Source organism: Neoarius graeffei, chromosome 2, assembly GCF_027579695.1.
Source record: "Neoarius graeffei isolate fNeoGra1 chromosome 2, fNeoGra1.pri, whole genome shotgun sequence".
Lineage (NCBI taxonomy): Eukaryota > Metazoa > Chordata > Actinopteri > Siluriformes > Ariidae > Neoarius > Neoarius graeffei.
This window is the reverse complement of record NC_083570.1, coordinates 17,939,388-17,959,851: the sequence shown is the minus strand read 5'-3', so window position 1 is coordinate 17,959,851 and position 20,464 is coordinate 17,939,388. Positions and strand designations below refer to the sequence as shown.

The 20,464-nt window shown below is 40.8% G+C and overlaps 1 protein-coding gene across 2 annotated transcripts; it reads right to left on the bottom strand.

Annotated features, from left to right (window-relative positions):
• Positions 1–212: 212 nt before the first annotated feature.
• On the bottom strand, positions 213–12,186 carry LOC132872242 (uncharacterized). 2 transcript variants are annotated; one of them, XM_060906944.1, is made up of 5 exons: positions 12,006–12,186; positions 6,392–6,757; positions 6,056–6,190; positions 5,724–5,932; positions 213–2,027 (listed from the first exon to the last, which is right to left on the bottom strand). In XM_060906944.1, the coding sequence occupies exons 2-5, from the start codon at positions 6,637–6,639 to the stop codon at positions 1,699–1,701; spliced, it is 921 nt and encodes a 306-aa protein (XP_060762927.1). In that variant the 5' UTR covers positions 6,640–6,757; positions 12,006–12,186; the 3' UTR covers positions 213–1,698. The 2 variants fall into 2 exon arrangements, with proteins under 2 accessions (XP_060762927.1, XP_060762919.1); XM_060906936.1 differs by lacking the exon at positions 12,006–12,186 and adding an exon at positions 7,466–7,551.
• Positions 12,187–20,464: the final 8,278 nt, after the last annotated feature.

Sequence of the window (20,464 nt, the reverse complement as noted above, 5' to 3'; positions counted from 1 at the left end):
CTTAAGATAAGTGTATAGAATGTATATTGATGGTTAAAACTTTTCTAGATTAAATTATGGAGTTGGCAAAACTAATGGGGATAAGTGAACAGAATGCATATTGATGATTAAAACCCTTTCCTGGATTGAATCATGGAGTTGGCAAAACTAATGGGGATAAGTGAACAGAATACTTCAAACAGAGTTAACGTTTATTTTGAACTTCCACAGCAAAGTTAAAATAGCAATAACCGTACATTTATGTTGACTAGCATAATTGTGTTGACTTTATTTTGAACTTAAACAGCAAAGTTGGAACAACAGTAGCAGTACAGTTACGTTGACTCAAGGCAAGCAATTCAAAGGTTTGCACAACATGAAACGATGAGTTAAAAAAACTTGGAATTTTGAGGCATCTGCTTAAATTAGAATTTGAAGTTAAACCACCTAATTATTTTTTACAGTGTAGCATCATGCAGTCTTCATAACACAAAATTACACTGGGTCAAGCGACGACACATAAAAGAGAACTTCACACAATGAACAAGTGCAGTTTTGTCAACCTACATGCAATGGTGGTACTACAGTAACATTTACAGATCAGTATAACAAATAGATTTATAGCTATAACTCCTTACATTGGTGCCACCACAATTTCCACCACTTCATAACTTTTATGCAGATGACACGAATGTGTTTTGTTCTGGAACAAATTTACATGAGTTCGAAAACATAATCTCTTCAGAATTGTGCGGGTTAAAAAGTTGGTTTGATCGAAATAAATTATCATTAAATCTGTCTAAAACAAAAATTATGTTATTTAATAATTATAAAATAAACTAGACTGAATTTCCGCAGAGAAAATGCAGTGTGCTTGCTGAGCTGTAGCAGAACAGCTATCATGCTAGCATGCCAACATGCTAATGCCAACATGCTAACTAGCATGCTAACAGTTAGCATACTAACATGCTAACAGCATACTAACATGCTAAAAGCTAGCATGTTAATGCTAACATGATAACAGCTAGCATTCTAACATGCTAATGATTAACATGCTATTTATTAAAATTCTAACACTAAGGCTAATATGCTGACAGCTATCATGCTAACAGCTAACAGGCTAACATGCTAATGGCTAGTATGTTAACTTTTAGCATGCTAACACACTGAGGGTGACATGCTAACAGCTAACATGCTAACAGTTAGCATGCTAACATGCTTAGGCGAACTCGCTAACAGCAAACATGCGAACTCTGCATGCTACCATGCTAATCCTAACATGTTAACAGCTCTCATGATAACATGCTAATGGTGAACATGCTAACAACTCGCGAGCTAACAGCAGGCATGATATCGTAACGGGTAACATGGTAACAGCTAGCATGGTAACACGTGAATGCTTATATGCTAATTGCTATCGTGTGTGCAAGTATTCCTAGTAAAGTGGCCATTGAGTTGAAGTTGATTTGCTGTCAAAGTCTCAAATGAGCAGATTCTTGCCAAATGCATCATCACCTATGGGGGAAGGGAGGAATGACTCAGTCAAGCTTCCACTGATTAGCGGCAAAATGGAGAAAAAATGGATGGATGAAAGGCAAGACAAGGACGAGTGTGGGTCAGAACCGATGTCATGTGTGTGATGGGTGATTTGGCTTGAGGTGCCATATATGTTATTGCCTTGTGGCTACGCTATTCTGGTTGTTCATGACAATGTTTTGATTATTGCATTTTTTTAATTTTTAATTTTTTTTCTTCTTTACTGTTCGGAATAAATCGATCAATGACAAACTGTACTAACATCCTGCTGCAGGATGGCATTTCTCTGTCAATTATTGGCTGTTCCTGGTTGCTGAATATGGGGGAAATCTCTGGCTGATTTTCATAGAAAGGCTTTGGACTGGGAAGTCCTTGTCTAGTCTCAGGAATCGCGAAAGAGAGCTGATCATCCCCTTCCATGTCCTCCACTGACCATCCTGAATCTGAATGGATGGAACTGGTATCACTGGAAAAAGGCCTTGCTCCTGCTGTTTCTCCAGTCTCAGGAATGCCTATAGAGTGGAACAAAGAAAAGTGAATCACTGTATCCTGATGAGATTTGTGGATAAAGAATTGTATGTGAAAATGATAATCATAATTCCATGCTGAGAAATATGGTAACCAGCAGAGGCAGTGAGAATCACCTGGTTAGTTCTTGTTTGTATCCTGTATTTGAAGTGTTTAATTCATGAAGTGATGTGTGATACATTATTTGCAATAAAGACAATATTATATCAAGGGTGATGAGATTCACCTGGATGACAAATGCAACTAAAAGGACACTTGGTAGACTGCATGCCTGCGCCAAGCCACATATCAACATCAAAATCAAATCGCTTGAACCGAGGATAAGACAGGATAAGCTGTACACCCAATTTCATCAAAATCCGTTCACTGATTTTTGAGTTACATTGGGAACAGACAAAATAAATAAATAAATAAATAAATCCTGGATCCACGTATATATCCGAATTTGCATCAACATTTCATCGAAATCTGTTCACTACTTTTTGAGTTACGCTGGGAAAAGGCAAACAAACCAACAAAAAATGGAGGAGAAAACCTCCTCCAACAAAGCCTTCATTACCAGCCAGCACACCTGTGATCTCTCTGGGAAAGCATCCAAACCACTGGGAGAAGCAATTTTAGCCTTGTAGAATATGTTGGTGGTGTACATTGGTGCTTGAAAGTTTGTGAACCCTTTAGAATTTTCTATATTTCTGCATAAATATGATCTAAAACATCATCAGATTTTCATGCAAGTCCTAAAAGTAGATAAAGAGAACCCAGTTAAACAAACGAGACAAAAATATTATACTTGGTCATTTATTTATTGAGGAAAATGATCCAATATTACATATCTGTGAGTGGCAAAAGTATGTGAACCTCTAGGATTAGCAGTAAATTTGAATGTGAAATTAGAGTCAGGTGTTTTCAATCAATGGGATGACAATCAGGTGTGAGTGGGCACCCTGTTTTATTTAAAGAACAGGGATCTGTCAAAGTCTGATCTTCACAGCACATGCTTGTGGAAGTGTATCACGGCACAAACAAAGGAGATTTCTGAGGACCTCAGAAAAAGCGTTGTTGATGCTCATCAGGCTGGAAAAGGTTACAAAACCATCTCTAAAGAGTTTGGACTCCACCAATCCACAGTCAGACAGATTGTGTACAAATGGAGGAAATTCAAGACCACTGTTACCTTCCCCAGGAGTGGTCGACCAACAAAGATCACTCCAAGAGCAAGGCGTGTAATAGTCAGCGAGGTCACAAAGGATCCCAGGGTAACTTCTAAGCAACTGAAGGCCTCTCTCACATTGGCTAATGTTAATGTTCATGAGTCCACCATCAGGAGAACACTGAACAACAATGGTGTGCATGGCACACTGCTCTCCAAAAAGAACATTGCTGCTCGTCTGCAGTTTGCTAAAGATCATGTGGCTATTGGAAAAATGTTTTGTGGATGGATGAGTCCAAAATAGAAACTTTTTGGTTTAAATGAGAAGTGTTATGTTTGGAGAAAGGAAAACACTGCATTCCAGCATAAGGACCTTATCCCATCTGTGAAACATGGTGGTGGTAGTATCATGGTTTGGGCCTGTTTTGCTGCATCTGGGCCAGGACGGCTTGCCATCATTGATGGAACAATGAATTCTGAACTATACCAGCGAATTCTAATGGAAAATGTCAGGACATCTGTCCATGAACTGAATCTCAAGAGATGATGGGTCATGGGTCAAGACAATGACCCTAAGTACACTAGTTGCTCTGCAAAAGAATGGTTAAAGAATAGAGTTAATATTTTGGAATGACCAAGTCAAAGTCCTGACCTTAATCCAATCGAAATGTTGTGGAAGATCCTGAAGCGAGCAGTTCATGTGAGGAAACCCACCAACATCCCAGAGTTGAAGTTGTTCTGTACGGAGTAATGGGCCAAAATTCCTCCAAGCTAGTGTGCAGGACCGATCAACAGTTACCAGAAACGTTTAGTTGCAGTTATTGCTGCACGGGGGGTTCACATACCTTTGCCACTTACAGATATGTAATATTGGATCATTTTCCTCAATAAATAAATGACCAAGTATAATATTTTTGTCTCATTTGTTTAACTGGGCTCTCTTTATCTACTTTTAAGACTTTATCTACTTTTTAGGACTTTAGGACTAAAATCTGATGTTTTAGGTCATATCTATGCAGAAATATAGAAAATTCTAAAGGGTTCACAAACTTTCAAGCACCACTGTATGCAGAGTTGCATGTCACAGTAGAGGCTGTGTGTTCAGCATACCTACCTTGGTGATGATGACCAGTTCATACAATGGAGTCACTTGCTTCTTTTCACAATGAGAGATAACCGGTCCAACTATTGGTTCGTTTAAATCTTACCATGTGGTCTGAACTGGGCACAAATGGGAATGCTTTGCAGGTTCACCTTCATGGAATTGCCTGGTTTGCAAAAATTGAGTAATATGACCCTGGGCAGGAGACAGCACAGTGGTGTAGTGGTTAGTATTGTCACCTCACAGCAAGAAGGTTCTGCGTTCAATTCCAGTGGCTGACGGGGGCCTTTCTGTGTGGAGTTTGCATGTTCTCCCCATGTCTGCGTTGGTTTCCTCCGGATGCTCCAGTTTCCCCCACAGTCCAAAAACATGCAGCTTAGGCTAATTGGGACTCTAAATTGGCCGTAGATGTGAGTGTGAATGGTTGTTTGTCGCTATGTGTTAGCCCTGCGATGACCTAGTGACTTGTCCAGGGTGTACCCTGCCTTTCGCCCATAGTCAGCTGGGATAGGGTCTAGCTTGCCTGCGACCCTGCACAGGAAAAGCAGTTACAGATAATGGATGGATGGATGGACCTTGGGCAGAAAGCCTGGGTCTCTGGGATCTATGTAGAGTCATCATAAATGTATGAAAAATGTACTCAAGGCAAGCGAGCTTTGGACATATTACCTATAACTGTGAAGCAGACAGCTCCATATATGGTCTGACAAGTGTACAAGGTGAGAAGAGGAGAGGGAATGAGAGTTGTATGACAGTAGGGGGCTGAGATGCACAAGCACCTATGTGTGAAGTAATTTTAAATGGTAGAGCTGTTGCACAGGGGCAATCCGACTCTCTTGGCAGAAGAAATCTTGATACGGTGGCACCAAAAACCATTATGGATGGAGACCTCCCCTGCGACAGTGGATGACCAAGACTTCCTTCGTGTCTCATCTTGCTCTAAGTGCTCCACGACACCTGCTAGGACTGCCTTCTCGGCTGTTGGACCTACCTGTTGGTCTCCTCCACCCAATCCGCCAGAGCCAGTCTTCACATGCTGGGACAGACATATCCCCCCAGCTCACTGAGTGATTGAGACCCATTGGCTACCCTCAACCAGCTTTAGCCCATCTGTCAAGACGGTTAACCGGGGCATGCTGCATGTGCTACAACTTCTTGTAGCCACTGGTGAGAGTTGGGTGTCAGGTGGGGTCCAAAGGTCGATTGCCAAGTCCCTTTCAGGGCTGCTAAGCCTCCCCACCAGAAGTACTCCCCCTCCCATGACACCCCAATGACAGTAGGATTTATAGCAAATACTTTGTCATACATCACTTCAGGTCTCAGCATGCATGTGTCCAAGAATGTATTCAGGTGATTCTCACTACCCTTGGTGTTTAAGAGAGTTAAATATATCCCACACCCAAACTGAGATTAAACTGCAACTCTTACCAAGCTTATCTTCGTTTGCTTGGGTTATACTGACGTATCCAGCCAAACATTTGACATAGTTTACGTGACTCTCCCACTCAAAAGGCTGAAATGAAGGCTTTATATGATCATTGTCATATAGATACCATTCATTTTTGGAGTATTGGAAACACGTCCTCATGTGTTGTTCTTGTTCCTTCCCAAGCAGTAAAAATTGAAGCACAAAGATCCTAAAAGGAAGATAAATACACCATTCAAGAGACATAACGGGGATAAACAAATAAACTTTAGTTTCAAAATTCAGTTTTGCTGAAACTGATGTAAAATGATTTTTGAAGCATTTGTACAGTTACCTTTTCTTCTCATCATCAACTTGGAGTGGCGGTTCAGTACAATACAGAACATTGTGAGGTTCACCATGAACCAGAATTAGATTTGGATCAGATTGGTTGCCCAGAACTTTTACATCACCATATTTCATAAATATGCTGCCAAAACAAACATCACATTACATGCAGAAAGATTTAACCTGAATGTTAAAGTATATAAATCTTGCTCTTTACAAATGAACTATTTGTTAAAACATGCCAAATTACTTAAAATTAATTATGTCCATGAGAGGTCATGTTTTTTTTTTAATCATTTATAAAAGCAGAGGCTATTGCTTTTAAAGTTGCTTATACACTTACCTGGGTATTTCTTTATAGTTGGCACCATCATTTGGAAGGTTTTGGTTATAAGTGATTTCTGCACATGCCAGTTTCGCAAATAGTGGGAAATAATCTTTGACATGGCCACGAAGGTCAACTTTACCAAGACTCAGCTCTTTCACACAGAGATGTCGAGCGTCATTATACTTTTTTTCTTTGAACAAAATCATAATTTTTCTGAAAAAATCATTGCTATTTAAAAGATTTTCTATATTTGTATATTTCATGTAGGTTGTATGAAGAGCAGCTAGCAATGAGTCTAGGACACAAGTATTGGTAAACGGGTATGAGTCAGAAGTCCATTTGATGTAAGGAAAGGGATCGTCAATCAGCAATTTGAGCAGCCTAGAATCAAAATGGAAACCGAGAAATTCAAATCAGTTAATACAGAAAATATGAAATTTTAATGATTTAAAATTACCAACACTATCCAATCAAAACAAATAAACAAACAACCCCCCCCCCCCCCCCCCAAAAAAAAAAAAACCTGTCTATCTTGGTTAACTAGCTAGCTAGTTAGCTAACTAGCATTCTAGAACTTTCCTCACGGATCATGATGAGACTGTGTTTTTAGGCTGAGACTTTTCTTGGAATGTTGACTCAAAATTATGGAATGAAAGTTTAGCCAGCTGTTCAAATTTGTGTTCCATAAAACAAGGTCCGAATTGTTATATGTGCTCTTTGTCGCATGTACAACATATTTATAGTTTTGACTGAGTGCCATGTCTTCCCGTATTTCAGTCCGTCACACCAGTTTTATGACTGGTACATGACAAAAAAACGAAATGAGAAGTGAAATGTCATTACAAGTCATTACTAAATATGAAACAAAGGTTGAGCAAACATTCTCTTACTCAAGATTTAACGTCCTGAATTTCGCATGCTAGAACACGCTCTCTGTCTTGTCTTCAAAGCTAACATGTCGAGACTAGCCGACTGATTGCGGTTCTCTAACAAGGCTTGTCTTAAGTCCCTCTAAGACATTGTATGAACTGTGTTAGATCAAAAGGTTTTCAGAGTTAGATCTTATTGAATTTTGTAATTTTATTTTACCTTTGCCTTTCCATTTTAAATCAGTTTAAAAGTCTTCTCAAGCAAGGAAACCAGACAATGGTAGACTTCCTGTTGTTGAAGAGGCTGAGCGTGCGAATGTAAATTGCAAGGAGGTAACATCGTCACCTAACTTCTGTGCACACACCATAAAAGGAAATGAACTATGATATAATATAAAGGCATGTCAAAGATATTTCATGTAGCATATGAAACAATGACGGAAATTAAAGGAGCTATATCTTCATATATGTTTTCTACTGAACATTCTTTTTTTACACACACACACACACACACACACACACACACACACACTAGTGCATCTCAAAAAATCAGAATATTATGAAAAAGTTTTTTCGTAATTGAATTCAAAAAGGTAAACTTTCATATATTCTATATTCATTACACAAAAATGAAATATTTCAAGCCTTTTTTGTTTTAATTTTGATGATTATGGTTTATAGCAGGGCGGCACGGTGGTGTAGTGGTTAGCGCTGTCGCCTCACAGCAAGAAGGTCCGGGTTCGACCCCCATGGCCGGCGAGGGCCTTTCTGTGCGGACTTTGTATGTTCTCCCCGTGTCCGCGTGGGTTTCCTCCGGGTGCTCCGGTTTCCCCCACAGTCCAAAGACATGCAGGTTAGGTTAACTGGTGACTCTAAATTGACCGTAGGTGTGAATGTGAGTGTGAATGGTTGTCTGTGTCTATGTGTCAGCCCTGTGATGACCTGGCGACTTGTCCAGGGTGCACCCCGCCTTTCGCCTGTAGTCAGCTGGGATAGGCTCCGGCTTGCCTGCGACCCTGTGGAGCGGGATAAAGCGGCTAGAGATAATGAGATGAGATGAGATGAGATGAGATGAGATGAGATGAGATGGTTTATAGCTCATGAAAATCAGAAATCCACTATCTCAAATTATTGCAATATTTTCTAAGATCAATCAAAAAAGGATTCACAATCCAGAAATGTCCAACTTCTGAAAAGTATGTTCATTTATACACTCAGTACTTGGTTGGGGCTCCTTTACAACAAATTACTGCATGATTGTGGCGTGGCATGGAGGTGATCAGCCTGTGGCACTGCTGAGGTGTTATTGAAGCCCAGGTTGCTTTGATAGTGGGCTTCAGGTGTTTCTCATCTTCCTCTTGACAAAACCCCATAGATTTTCTATGGGGTTCTGGTCAGGCGAGTTGGCTGGCCAATCAAACACAGTAATATCATGGTTAGCAAATCATTTGGTAGTAGTTTTGACACTGTGGGCAGGTGCTCAGTTCTACTTAAAAAGGAAATCAGCAGCTCCATAAAGTTTTTCAGCATATGGAAGCATGAAGCGCTCTAATATCTTCTGGTAGATGCTGTGTTGATTTTGGACTTGATAAAACACAATGGACCAACACCAGCAGATGACATGGCACTCCAAATCATCACAGACTGCAGAAACTTCACACCAGTCTTCAAACACCTTGGATTCTGTGCCTCTCCACTCTTCCTCCAGACTCTTGGACCTTGATTTCCAAATGAAATGCGAAATTTACTTTAGACCATTGAGCAACAGTCCAGTTCTTTCTCTCCTCAGCCCAGATAAGATGCTTTTGATGTTGTCTCTAGTTAGATTAGATTAGATTAGATTAGATTAGATTAGATTAGATTAGATTAGATTAGATAGAACTTTATTGATCCCTTTGGGCGGGTTCCCTCAGGGAAATTAAAATTCCAGTAGCATCATTACAGGATAAACAGAGAATAGAAATAGAGAAAAAACTTCTAGATAAATTAAATTAGGTATTTGCATATACAAATATAAAAAAGAATAAGAATAATCTATGGGGAAGAGGGAGGAGAGAAAAAAAGGGCCAACGGAAGAGGTATTGCACATTATATTGCACATTGTCCAGTATTGTTTATTGTCAGGCTAGGCTACTGCTCCTTCCCATCCTCTGTCCTCCTGTTACCCCTCCTCCCCTCCAGAGAGGAGTTGTACAGTCTGATGGCGTGAGGGAAGGAGCATTCTGTCACTGAACAGGCTCCTCTGGTTGCTGATGACGGTGTGCAGAGGGTGACTGGCATCGTCCATGATGTTCAGTATTTTGTCCATAGTCGTCTTCTCTGCCACCATCACCAGAGAGTTCAGCTTCATGCCGACCACAGAGCTGGCCCACCTGATTAGTTTGTCCAGCCTGCATGTGTCCTCCTTGGATGTGCTGCCCCCCCAGCACACCATGGTGTAAAACAGGACACTGGCGACCACAGACTGATAGAACATCCACAGGAGTTTCCTGCAGATGTTAAAGGACCGCAGCCTCCTCAGGAAGTACAGCCTGCTCTGTCCCTTCCTGTACAGGTGGTTGGTGTTGTAAGTCCAGTCCAGCTTGCTGTCCAGCCCTAGCCCGAGGTACTTGTAGGAATCCACAGCCTCCACCTTGACTCCCTCGATCAGAACTGGTCGTGACCTTGTTCTGGACCTCCCAAAGTCAATGACCAGCTCCTTGGTCTTCGAGGTGTTGAGCTGCAGATGGTTCCTGCTGCACCAAATGGCAAAGTTCCTCACCAGGCTCCTATACTCCTGCTCTCTGTCATCCCTGATACACTCCACAATGGCTGTGTCATCGGCGAACTTCTGAATGTGACACAGCTCCGAGTTGTAGCAGAAGTCAGCGGTGTACAGGGTGAAGAGAAGAGGGGCCAGCACCGTGCCCAGGGGTGCTCCGGTGCTGCTAATCACAATATCAGACGTGATGTCCTTCAGCCTGCCATACTGCGGCCTGTCGGTGAGGTAGCTGGAGATCCAGGTGACCAGGCAGGGGTCCACTCGCATCCTGTTCAGTTTGTCCTGAAGCATAAGGGGCTGGATGGTGTTGAAGGCACTCGAGAAGTCCAAGAAGAGGATCCTCACTGTGCCATTTCCCTTATCCAGATGCGAGTGGGCTCGGTGTAGCAGGTAGAGGTTGGTGTCTTCCACACCAACACCTGCCTGGTACGCAAACTGCAGACAGTCCTGGGCATGTTACACCTGGGGTCTGAGGAGGCTGAGGAAGAGTCGCTCCAACGTCATCATCAGATGTGAAGTGAGTGCCACCAGTCGGAAGTTGTTCAGCTCGCTGGGCCGGTTCTTCTTGGGAACTGGAACAATGCATGATGTCTTCCAGAGGGTGGGCACTTTCCCTAGCTGCAGGCTGAGGTTGAAAATGCGTTGAAGTGGTTCACCCAGTTCAGCAGCACAGGTCTTCAGTAGTCGGGGACACACCTTGTCCGGGCCTGCTGCTTTCCTGGGGTGAAGCTTCCTCAGTTGACCTCTGAACTGGTCTGCAGTAATGCATGGAGGAGTCTGTGTTGAAGTGGGGGAGGAGGGGGCTGCTGCAATGACTGGGGGGAGGTGTGTTGAGGGAAGAAGGAGAGATGGCTGCAGTGAGGGGGAGGGTGGGGGTGGACATGGTGGGCTGGTTGAACCAGTTGAAGAAGTCATTCAACTCTCCACTGTCCCCTCAATGACTCTGGTCTTTGTGTTGTGGCCTGTGATGGTTTTCACACCTTCCCAGACCTCCCTCATGCTGTTCTCCTTCAGCTTCTGCTCCACCTTTCTCCTGTAGCTGTCCTTAGCTTCCCTCACGCAGCGTTTCACCTCCTGCTGTGCTGCTTTCATCACCTCCCTGTCCCTGTCCCTGAAGGCGGCCTTCTTCCTGTTGAGGACAGCTTTGACTTCCTGTGTTCAGGAGTGGCTTGATATTAGGAACGCAACAGTTGTAGCCCCTTTCCTGAAGACATCTGTGCGTGGTGGCTCTTGATGCGCTGACACCAGCCACTGTTTTACTCAAACTCAAAATGAAATGTTCTAATAATTTGAGATAGTGGATTTCTGATTTTCATGAGCTGTAGGACATAATCAACAAAATTAAAGCACAAAAAGCCTTGAAATATTTCACTTTACATGTAATGAAGATAGAATATATGAAACTTTTCCTTTTTGAATGAACTTATGAAAAAAAATTTTCACGATATTCCAATATTTTGAGATGCACTCGTATATGCATACTACATCATCAGACAGCATGACTGAAAGTAAAACAGAACAATGCTCAACAAATTAGTCATTATGAATATTAACCATTCTTAATGGTTTCCATCAAACAAAAGGTTTAAATTTCCAAATAATAATTTATTTATTTATTTATTTATTTATTTAAAATAGGATTCAGCACTGGAATTAAATTAGGTCTATAGCTTTTTTTTTTGTGGTTTTGATTAGGTTTTTTTTTTTTTTTCAACAGGGCAGGCATAGACTGTTAAATAAGCACATGACCTAGTGATGCTAATATGGCTATTCAGGATTGATAGCTAATGTGTTTACATTATTTATTTTTTTGTTTGAAATCTTTTTAACTGCTACTCAAAAAAACAACAACAAAAAAGGCATGACCACTAGTTATGACTAACCTTTGGCTCATTCATAACATACATCCTGTATTACTCATACTGCTTATGCTTTTCTAGTGAGATTTGTTATGTTGCTTCATGACTCAGATTCACAGATATCACAGATCGAATCTCACCGATGGGTTTTGTCCCAGGTTGAAACTGACCAACTGAGGTTCTTCTCGAAGGATATGGCCTAAAAGCATTATATAAACAAACCATCAAAGATCTTGTCCATATTTAGAGCAGATTATAAGTTTTACTTTACTTTGCTTTTACAGTTTTATCTAAAAGTTAAGTCAAAAATGCTGTGCTGGTCATGGCTGCCATGCCAAAGCTGGAGGAAGTTGCGTCTGATGGAGGAAGTTACATATGCACCACATCAAGGATGATGCAACAGTTGTTATGAATGAAGATACCTCAGATCAAAACAAGAAATTATGACATGTTTACGTGGTGTTTTGAGGCATTTGATCTGCCAAAAACTGTCCATTTTAATTTATTGTAAATGTTTCAAGCTATTGGAAGTATTCAAAGCAGTGTATCGTTACTTCTGTTTGCTTCCCTGCAGTGTGTTCATATTTTCTAGTTGAAACGTCCACCTTCTCCCCAGATTCAGTTTCTGAACTTCAAGAATAAATCATTGTCTGATGACTTGTTCACTCTTCCTAGCTATACAAATCAGCCATGAAAAAGCTGTAAGATTTACATCTTTATTTCATGTTTTACATATTTATTTCATTTCAAAAGCCTCAAGCATTTATTTCCTGTTTCACTGTGCTTAGGGCAACCTGGAACCATGCCAGATTTGCTGTTATAATAAATGCTCATGCAGAGCTCTTGCTGATAATTTTATTAGGTATACACTCACTCAGCCACTTTATTAGGAGCACCCATACATCCACCTGTTATTTTATGCAGTTCTTTAATCAGCCGATCCCTTGACAGCAGCACAGTGCATACGATCTTGCAGATACAAATCAAGAGCTTCAGTTAATATTCACAATATTCAGACATCAGAATGGGAAAAATTGTGATCTCAAAGTATCACTTTCTTTCAGTATGGCATGGGTGTTGGTTTGAGTCAGATGGACTGGTTTGAGTATTTCAGAAACTGCTGATCTCCTGGGGTTCACACACACAACAGTCTCTAGAGTTTACACAGAATGGTGCGCAAAACAACGAGTGAGTGAGCGACAGTTCTCTGGGTGGAAACAAACACCTGGTTGATAAAAGAGGTCAGAGGAAAATGGACAGATTGGTTCAAGCTGCCAGGAAGGATAGAGTAACTCATATAATCACTATTTACAACCGTGGTGAGCAGAAAAGCATCTCAGCGTGCAACAGCAGAAGATCACATTGGGTTCCACTCCTGTAGCCACGAACAGGAATCTGAGAATCAAGAACAAGTTCCTATTAAAGTGGCCAGTGAGTGTAGTTTGTATGTCTAGAATTACTGAGTATTACTCACTTGGTACCTTGTACAGTGTATAACACACTGACCATCAGAGTACCACTGGTGAAGAGAAGATAACCTGGTGGTGGTTACAGCAGTGTCATTGACACGTTATTAATTGTAACAGCCTAACTAGGTATGTAGCACAGGTGCTAGGCTTATCCCATCAATTATCAATCATCAATTATAGAGTTAATCTCTCTCTCTACCAAAAAAAAAATCAACCACTCATAACCAATAACTGAATGCTGGGGTTGCCAAAATAGATTACATTTTAAATGTGCTGTTGCTCATTCCACTGCCAGTAGCGAGTTAAGATGATGCTTACATAACAGATCCAGTATGAATGTGTAGTAGACATGAAGTTTTTGGACTCAGCAGACATAAATGCAAAATCCACTGCAAAGGTTTGTCAAATTTTGGTTTTATTATTGAGCTCAATGTCAAAACCAAATGGAATAATGGGCAAGCGTAAGGATCTGATTGACTTTGACAAGGGCCAAATTGTGATGGCTCGGTGACTGGGACAGAACATCTCTAAAACGGCATGTCTTGCGGGGTGTTCCTGGTATGCAGTAGTTAGTACCTACGAAAAGTGGGCCAAGGAAGGGCAATCGGTGAACCAGCAACAGGCTCATTGATGCACATAGGGAGTGAAGGCTAACCTGTCTGGTCTGATTCCACAGAAGAGGTACTATAACACAGATTGCTGAAAAACTTGATGCTGGCTATGAGAGAAAGATGTCTGATCACACAGTGCATCGCAGCTTGCTGTGTATGTGGATGTATAGCCACAGACCAGTCAGAGTGCCCATCCTGACTCCTGTCCACCACCACAATAGGCACATGAGTATCAGAATGCACTATGGGAAGAAGACATGCCAACAGAGGCGGTGTGATTCTCTCAGTAATGTTCTGCTGGGAAACCTTGGGTCCTGGTATTCATGTGGATGTTACTTTGACATGTACCACCTACATAAACATTGTTGCAGACCCTTTCATGACAATCAGCAAGTATTCCCTCATGGCACTGGCCTCTGTAACCAGGATAATGCACCCTGTGACACTACAAAAATTGTTCAGGAATGGGTTGAGGAACATGACAAAGAGTTCAAGGCGTTGACGTGGCCTCCAGATTTCCCAGATCTCACTCTGATCGAGCATCTGTGGACAAACAAGTCAGATCCATGGAGGCCCCATTTCGTAACTGATATGACTTGAAGGATCGGCTGCTAACATCTTGGTGCCAGATACCACAGATTCTGGAATCAACTGTAAAAAAATAATTTTATTTCTGTTTCCTCAGATCATGTATATATTTTCCCTTCTACATAACTTTCACAAGAGCTTCTTTATATCTAATATTTTACTCTATTATGGGTGGCACGGTGGTGTAGTGGTTAGCACTGTCGCCTCACAGCAAGAAGGTTCTGGGTTTGAGCCCAGTGGCCGATGGGGGCCTTTCTGTGTGGAGTTTGCGTGTTCTCTCCGTGTCTGCGTGGGAGTGTTCTGGTTTCCCCCACAGTCAAAAGACATGCAGGTTAGGCTAATTGGTGGCTGTAAATTGACCGTAGGTGTGAATGTGAGTGTGAATGGTTGTTTGTCTTTATGTGTCAGCCCTGCGATGATGTGGTGACTTGTCCAGGGTGTACCCCGCCTCTTGCCCATAGTCAGCTGGAATAGGCTCCAGCTTGCCCGTGACCCTGCACAGGATAAGTGGTTATGGATAATGGATGAATGGATGGATGGATGGATTTTACTCTATTATTCTATGTTTATGTCATATTCCCAGTAGTTAAATGTGTGTTTTCTTGAATATTGTTAATAGTCTGTACACTTGTCCTGTCTGTTTACATGTCATACATGTGTGCGCACATTATGGCAAATTCCTCATACGTGTAATATACTTAGTGAAATGAAGAGACTGTGATTCCGATTCTAAATAAAATTTAATTTAATTCTTAGCATTCACTCTGTATTACTTATATAACTGAATTTCCAGATAATTAAATGATAAACAAATGAAGCAGCTGGTAAAGATTTTATCATGGATCGTAAGCATCGTTTTGCGAATGTCAGGAAGTTGCATTCCTAGTTAGTGTTATATGCTGGTGAAAAGATTTATAGAAACCAGTCTGTATACGTTTTTAGCTGTTCACATACCAGCTGCAAAAACAATTAGATATTCAAACATATAAATAGTGAACTTCCATAAAACCTGTTTTTTTTAAATCAACTGTGCATACACATAGGTTTGCGTATAAACCATGAGAACGCATGTTTCGATGCAGTGAATGGGGTTTATCAAGCTTTGTTCATACATGATATTTGACCATCCATACACAAGAACCCCGAGTGGTAGAAAAAGTGTAATAGCAAAGTAAACTGATTATGAGGAGGTTCCATTCCACTTACTGTCAATCATATCAGAATAACTGAAACAGTAATTACCGATTTTGGTGCTCACAAGATGCAGACAGATGACAGACAGAATGTATAGTTAAATAGTATAAAAGGCAAATATAAAGATCGATACTTTGAAAGATTTGCAGAGGGAATGTGTTTTTGCACCACTGGACACTATGCTGAGTGAGGAGTGGCTCATCAGTCAATTTCTCAGAGAATTTGGAGACGGTACTGGTATTTCCCATCCAACTACAAGTTGAATAATGACACATCTTATGTTTATTCATATTACTTACACTGTAAAACATTACACTGCCAAAACCAGTAGTGGAAAAGATGACAGAAATGATGAACGTTCATGCTGTTAGAAAGTTTCTCAATGTAATTGTGGCAATAGAACGCACACATACTCATAAAATTTTTTTAAATTGTATTTATTTATTTGACAAACTCTTACACAATCTTTTTCTTCTGTGCACGCTTTGATTAATGAGACTCCTGGTTGGAAGAAATGGGTTCGGACTTGTAAGTCAGGAAAATACATTTTTATCCCTGCGTCTGTACTAAAAAAACCTTTGGCTGAATGTTGTGTCCACTTTTACATCATCCTACCCAAATTCATTCAGCTCAATCTATTAACCTAAAATAGTAGCAAAAATAGCAACCAAACATGAAAAACATGAAAATTTAGCTTGTAACAAATGAAAATAGCAACACCCAGTCAGTAACCATCAATGCACTTCTGCCCTGTCATGAAAATAGAGCCCATGAAATGCAACAGTGAAGACCAAAGGAGTAACACTGACAAATGGAAAGTATGCCGTGGAAATGGTACTATTTTGTTTTTGATTGAAATAACTTTTTAAATGAATTTGTTGCAAAAGTGTAAAGACAAGACAAAATAGTTAACGCCCCACCATATAATAAATCACTGTAAAGTGATCAGTGATACCGATCACTGTAAAGCTAAAATGACAGTGTGTAATCTGGATTTTTGTGATCTTAGTCAAAAAGACCAAGTCCATTTTCAATGCTATCTTTTTCAGGTGTTATAGAGATAGGAGCTACTTCAGGGCTAATAGAGTACTGATCCTCGAGTGTGTCATCCACAGCCTGTAAGATGTTCATAACCACACTTAGGAGCAGGATGTCAGTGTTGCAGTCCATTGTCAGCTGGTAAACATAGTTCTTCACGGGCAGAACATAGGACAATGGCAAACCCACCAAGTCAGCTGCTTTCTTCATCTGGGTAAAGACAAAAATGGATCAAACATGTTCACTAAATATACATTTTGTACGTTTTCGCAAATTGCAGACATATTATGTATGCATATTATGTATGCAATTAAGTCATCATTATCACTGCTAAACCTAATCCAGGCTTGAAGTGGATGAAGTCATGTTTGGTTGACTTGGCCAGAATTGCAGGAGTATGGTAGCCATTTCCTTTCTGCGTACTCACACACACATTCACACATACGGGCAATTTAGAATAGCCAGTTAACCTGACTGCATGCCTTTGAACTGTGGAGGAAACCCACGCAGACACCGGGAGAACTAAACACAGAAAGGCCCTCATCAGCCACTGGGCTCAAACCCAGAACCTTCTTGCTGTGAGGCGACAGTGCTAACCACTGCACCACCATGTCACCCAGAAAAAAAATCAGACTGTTCAGATAAGTCCAGCATTTTAGCAAGCAGGACTGAGTTAGAAAAAAATATGTTTATTGTCAATAGCATACACTATTTGGAAGGACCCTGTGAATGTAGATACTAAGGCAAACCGAGGGACTACCTTATCCTGCACAGTTTGGCTGGAGTAGACATATTTCACATCCTCCTCTACTGCCGGACACACCTGGTCCACATGAGTGAGCAAAATCAGCTGAGGGATGCCTGTAGATTGCAGCAGAACAACATAATTAGTCATGGTCAGCCCAGTACCAAAAGTCCTAATGTTTGGAGAAAGCAGGTAAAGAAAAATTGAAACTTTCACTGTTTCATGAAAACACTCCCTATTTATTCTCCACCCCTTCATTAAGTGTAGTGAAGCAGGGAAAATACAAAATAGTGCAGGACCATCCATTCCCAGGATAAGATCGATGAATACACACAGATGTACAGGTACATCTGTTTTGTAGGGTGAAATGGTTGGTTGTAAATGAAGGCTCACAGAAGCACTATATGGATCCATTTACAGGAGGTTTATTAACACAGTGTTTCTCAACCACTGGGCCGTGACCCACTAAAGTGCCATCTAATGGGCCGCAATATTTTTTCAAGTTGAAGGTAATTGTTACTCATATTAGGGTACAATTACTGGGTTGCATCCGACATCACATCCGCCTCATTAAGTTATGGTCACACTACAGCTTGCGATGCTTTGCAATGGGTTATCGATGAAAATGAAGCATTTTGGTGGCGATGCACGGTGATATACATGCGAGCTAAAAGTTACACAGCAGGTGAACATTTGACTGTTGCGCCTTTGTGCACTTGAGTCTGGTGCAGCTCGAGTGGCTGCGCTCACTCACGGAGCATGGTGTGCACGCGCTTGGGACCCAGTCGTTATGGGAAACACTTGATACTGATTTGAGCGCAATCAGCACGCACAGATACAGACAATGTTTTCAGAGAGACTTTGAAGTATTATCACTGTCACATTTGTTTCTAGCCATGTTTATAATGCTGTTTAAATAATTTGCTTTATGATTCTGCTTTCGTTTGTGTTTTGTTTTTGTAAATATCACGGCTGCTAATAAACACTCTTCCTGCACTTGAATCCATCTACCGCCATCTATCTTGTAGTGTCTTGAGCCCCAGATCTTTAAGCCAGTCACAGATAAAAAGCTGTATGCCTCCATACTCTTCCAGGTTTTCATCTGTGTGTCCATGTAGAACGATGTTTGCAGCACCAGGTAGTTTGAGATGTTGGGGAACTCAGCAGATGGATAATTTTCCAACTCCATGTGTAAGGATCTATCTCATTAAGTGGTTTCTATATCCACTTCTTTTGAGTGTACTTCTTGGTTTTAATAACTTGCTTGTTTGCTGTACACAAACATGGCAATAAGTTCTTGTGTTAATCGACCAGACTCCACTTTCGGATCATTAATCCCTTTTGGCTGAGAATGCCCTGCATGCATGGTTTTATGTTGACTTCTGGTACAGCCATACGGTTTAAATACAATACCTACAATTAAAATCAGTTTGTTTTTATTGCATTTATTTAATTCCTGGGCTCCCATCTGTAAGAGGAAGTGATGTTGTGTTCCATTTATACACTTTACAATAGAATATTCTCATAGAATAGATGAGCCAAAATAATTGGGGATCTTTTTTAATGGGCCCTGACTTGGTACAAGAATGAATAGGTGGGCCTTAAAGTAGAAAAGGTTGAGAACCCCTGTATTAACAGATATTCAGTGTGAAATACTTGTAATCCAAAATGGTCGTAGACAAGTCCAAATCATAATACAATCTCAAGAACAACAGGCTAAACAGGGTCAAAACACCAAAGATCTGACATGCAGACAAAACCAAGGCAAGGTCAAAGGCAAGGCAAGCAAGAAGAGGCAAGGTAAGGTCATATACAATGGTTATCAGAAATAATCATGGTTCAGAACTCATAAGAATGCAGGTAAACTGTAAGGCTTCACATAGACTGTGTCTATGTGAGTCTCAGGAAAAAAGAAAATGAAAAGCACCATCAAAAAATTAATTCAAAATTCAGAGGAGGGGGCCCTCTGGTGGTTTGGTGGGGAGATCCATGGTAGATTACACTGTTACATGGAAACAGGTATGGGGTAGGGTTTAATGCTTCGAGGAGCTCCTTGCAGAACATTATAGGCCTTATTCATCAAACATATTTAGAAACAATGAAGCTCATGCATATATATTCCATAAAGCATGTTCAACAGTCTTGAACTTAAGACTGTTGGCTGGCTTAAAGAGGGAAGATACTATGGGTCATGGGTGTTGACAATTTGAACCTTCAAGTTGAGCAAAATGTTACTTTTCTACATACTAACGCTGCAGACAGAGAGGGAGAACCAGCTTGAAAAAAAAAACGTGTTACAGACACCTAGAATAGATTAATTTGTCAGTAAGCACTCTATAAATAACCATGGTGTTTGCTTGTTGTGCTGTGGGCTGCCACAACAGACAGGGACAGCGTGCAGGACGCTCCTTTTACCGGTTTCTAGTGATGGGAATTTCGGCTCTTTTTCGGGAGCCGGCTCTTTTGGCTCTTCTGACTATAAGGAGCCGGCTCTTTCGGCTCCCAAACGGCTCCTGAGATTTTATTTTTGATTTAATTGCTGCAATTAACTAGTTAATTAATTACATTATTATTTATATTTTATCAATAGGATGTTTTCCATTTTATTTTTTAGTTTTTGTAGCCATTGCAAAGCTTTGTAAAGTATAGCAGTGTAACAATGTTCTAGCTATAGAAATAAAACTTACTTACCAATTAATAAATTATTTTCTCACAAACATAATGCAAAACTGTGTTATATTACCAATATAAAATACACAGCTGATTTTCCCCTCCTCAGGTGCCTCACAGACTCCTCTCCCCTGCGCGCCACAGCTTTAAGCATTACACCAATTTTTGTATTTTCGCAGCTGTGAATGACATCAACCCCCCCAACCAAAAAAAGTAGGCGTACACCATGCTACTTTTTTTCCTTTGAATGGTAACAGACAACACAAAGACGCAATCGGACAGCA

Bases quoted from the DNA above. Each gene is read 5' to 3' on its own strand.
- LOC132872242 (XM_060906936.1), bottom strand. The intron at 5,933-6,055 runs GTAACTGTACAA...TCTTCCTTTTAG, and splicing joins GTTGATGATGAGAAGAAAAG to GATCTTTGTGCTTCAATTTT. The intron at 2,028-5,723 runs GTAAGAGTTGCA...TCCACTCTATAG, and splicing joins AGCAAACGAAGATAAGCTTG to GCATTCCTGAGACTGGAGAA.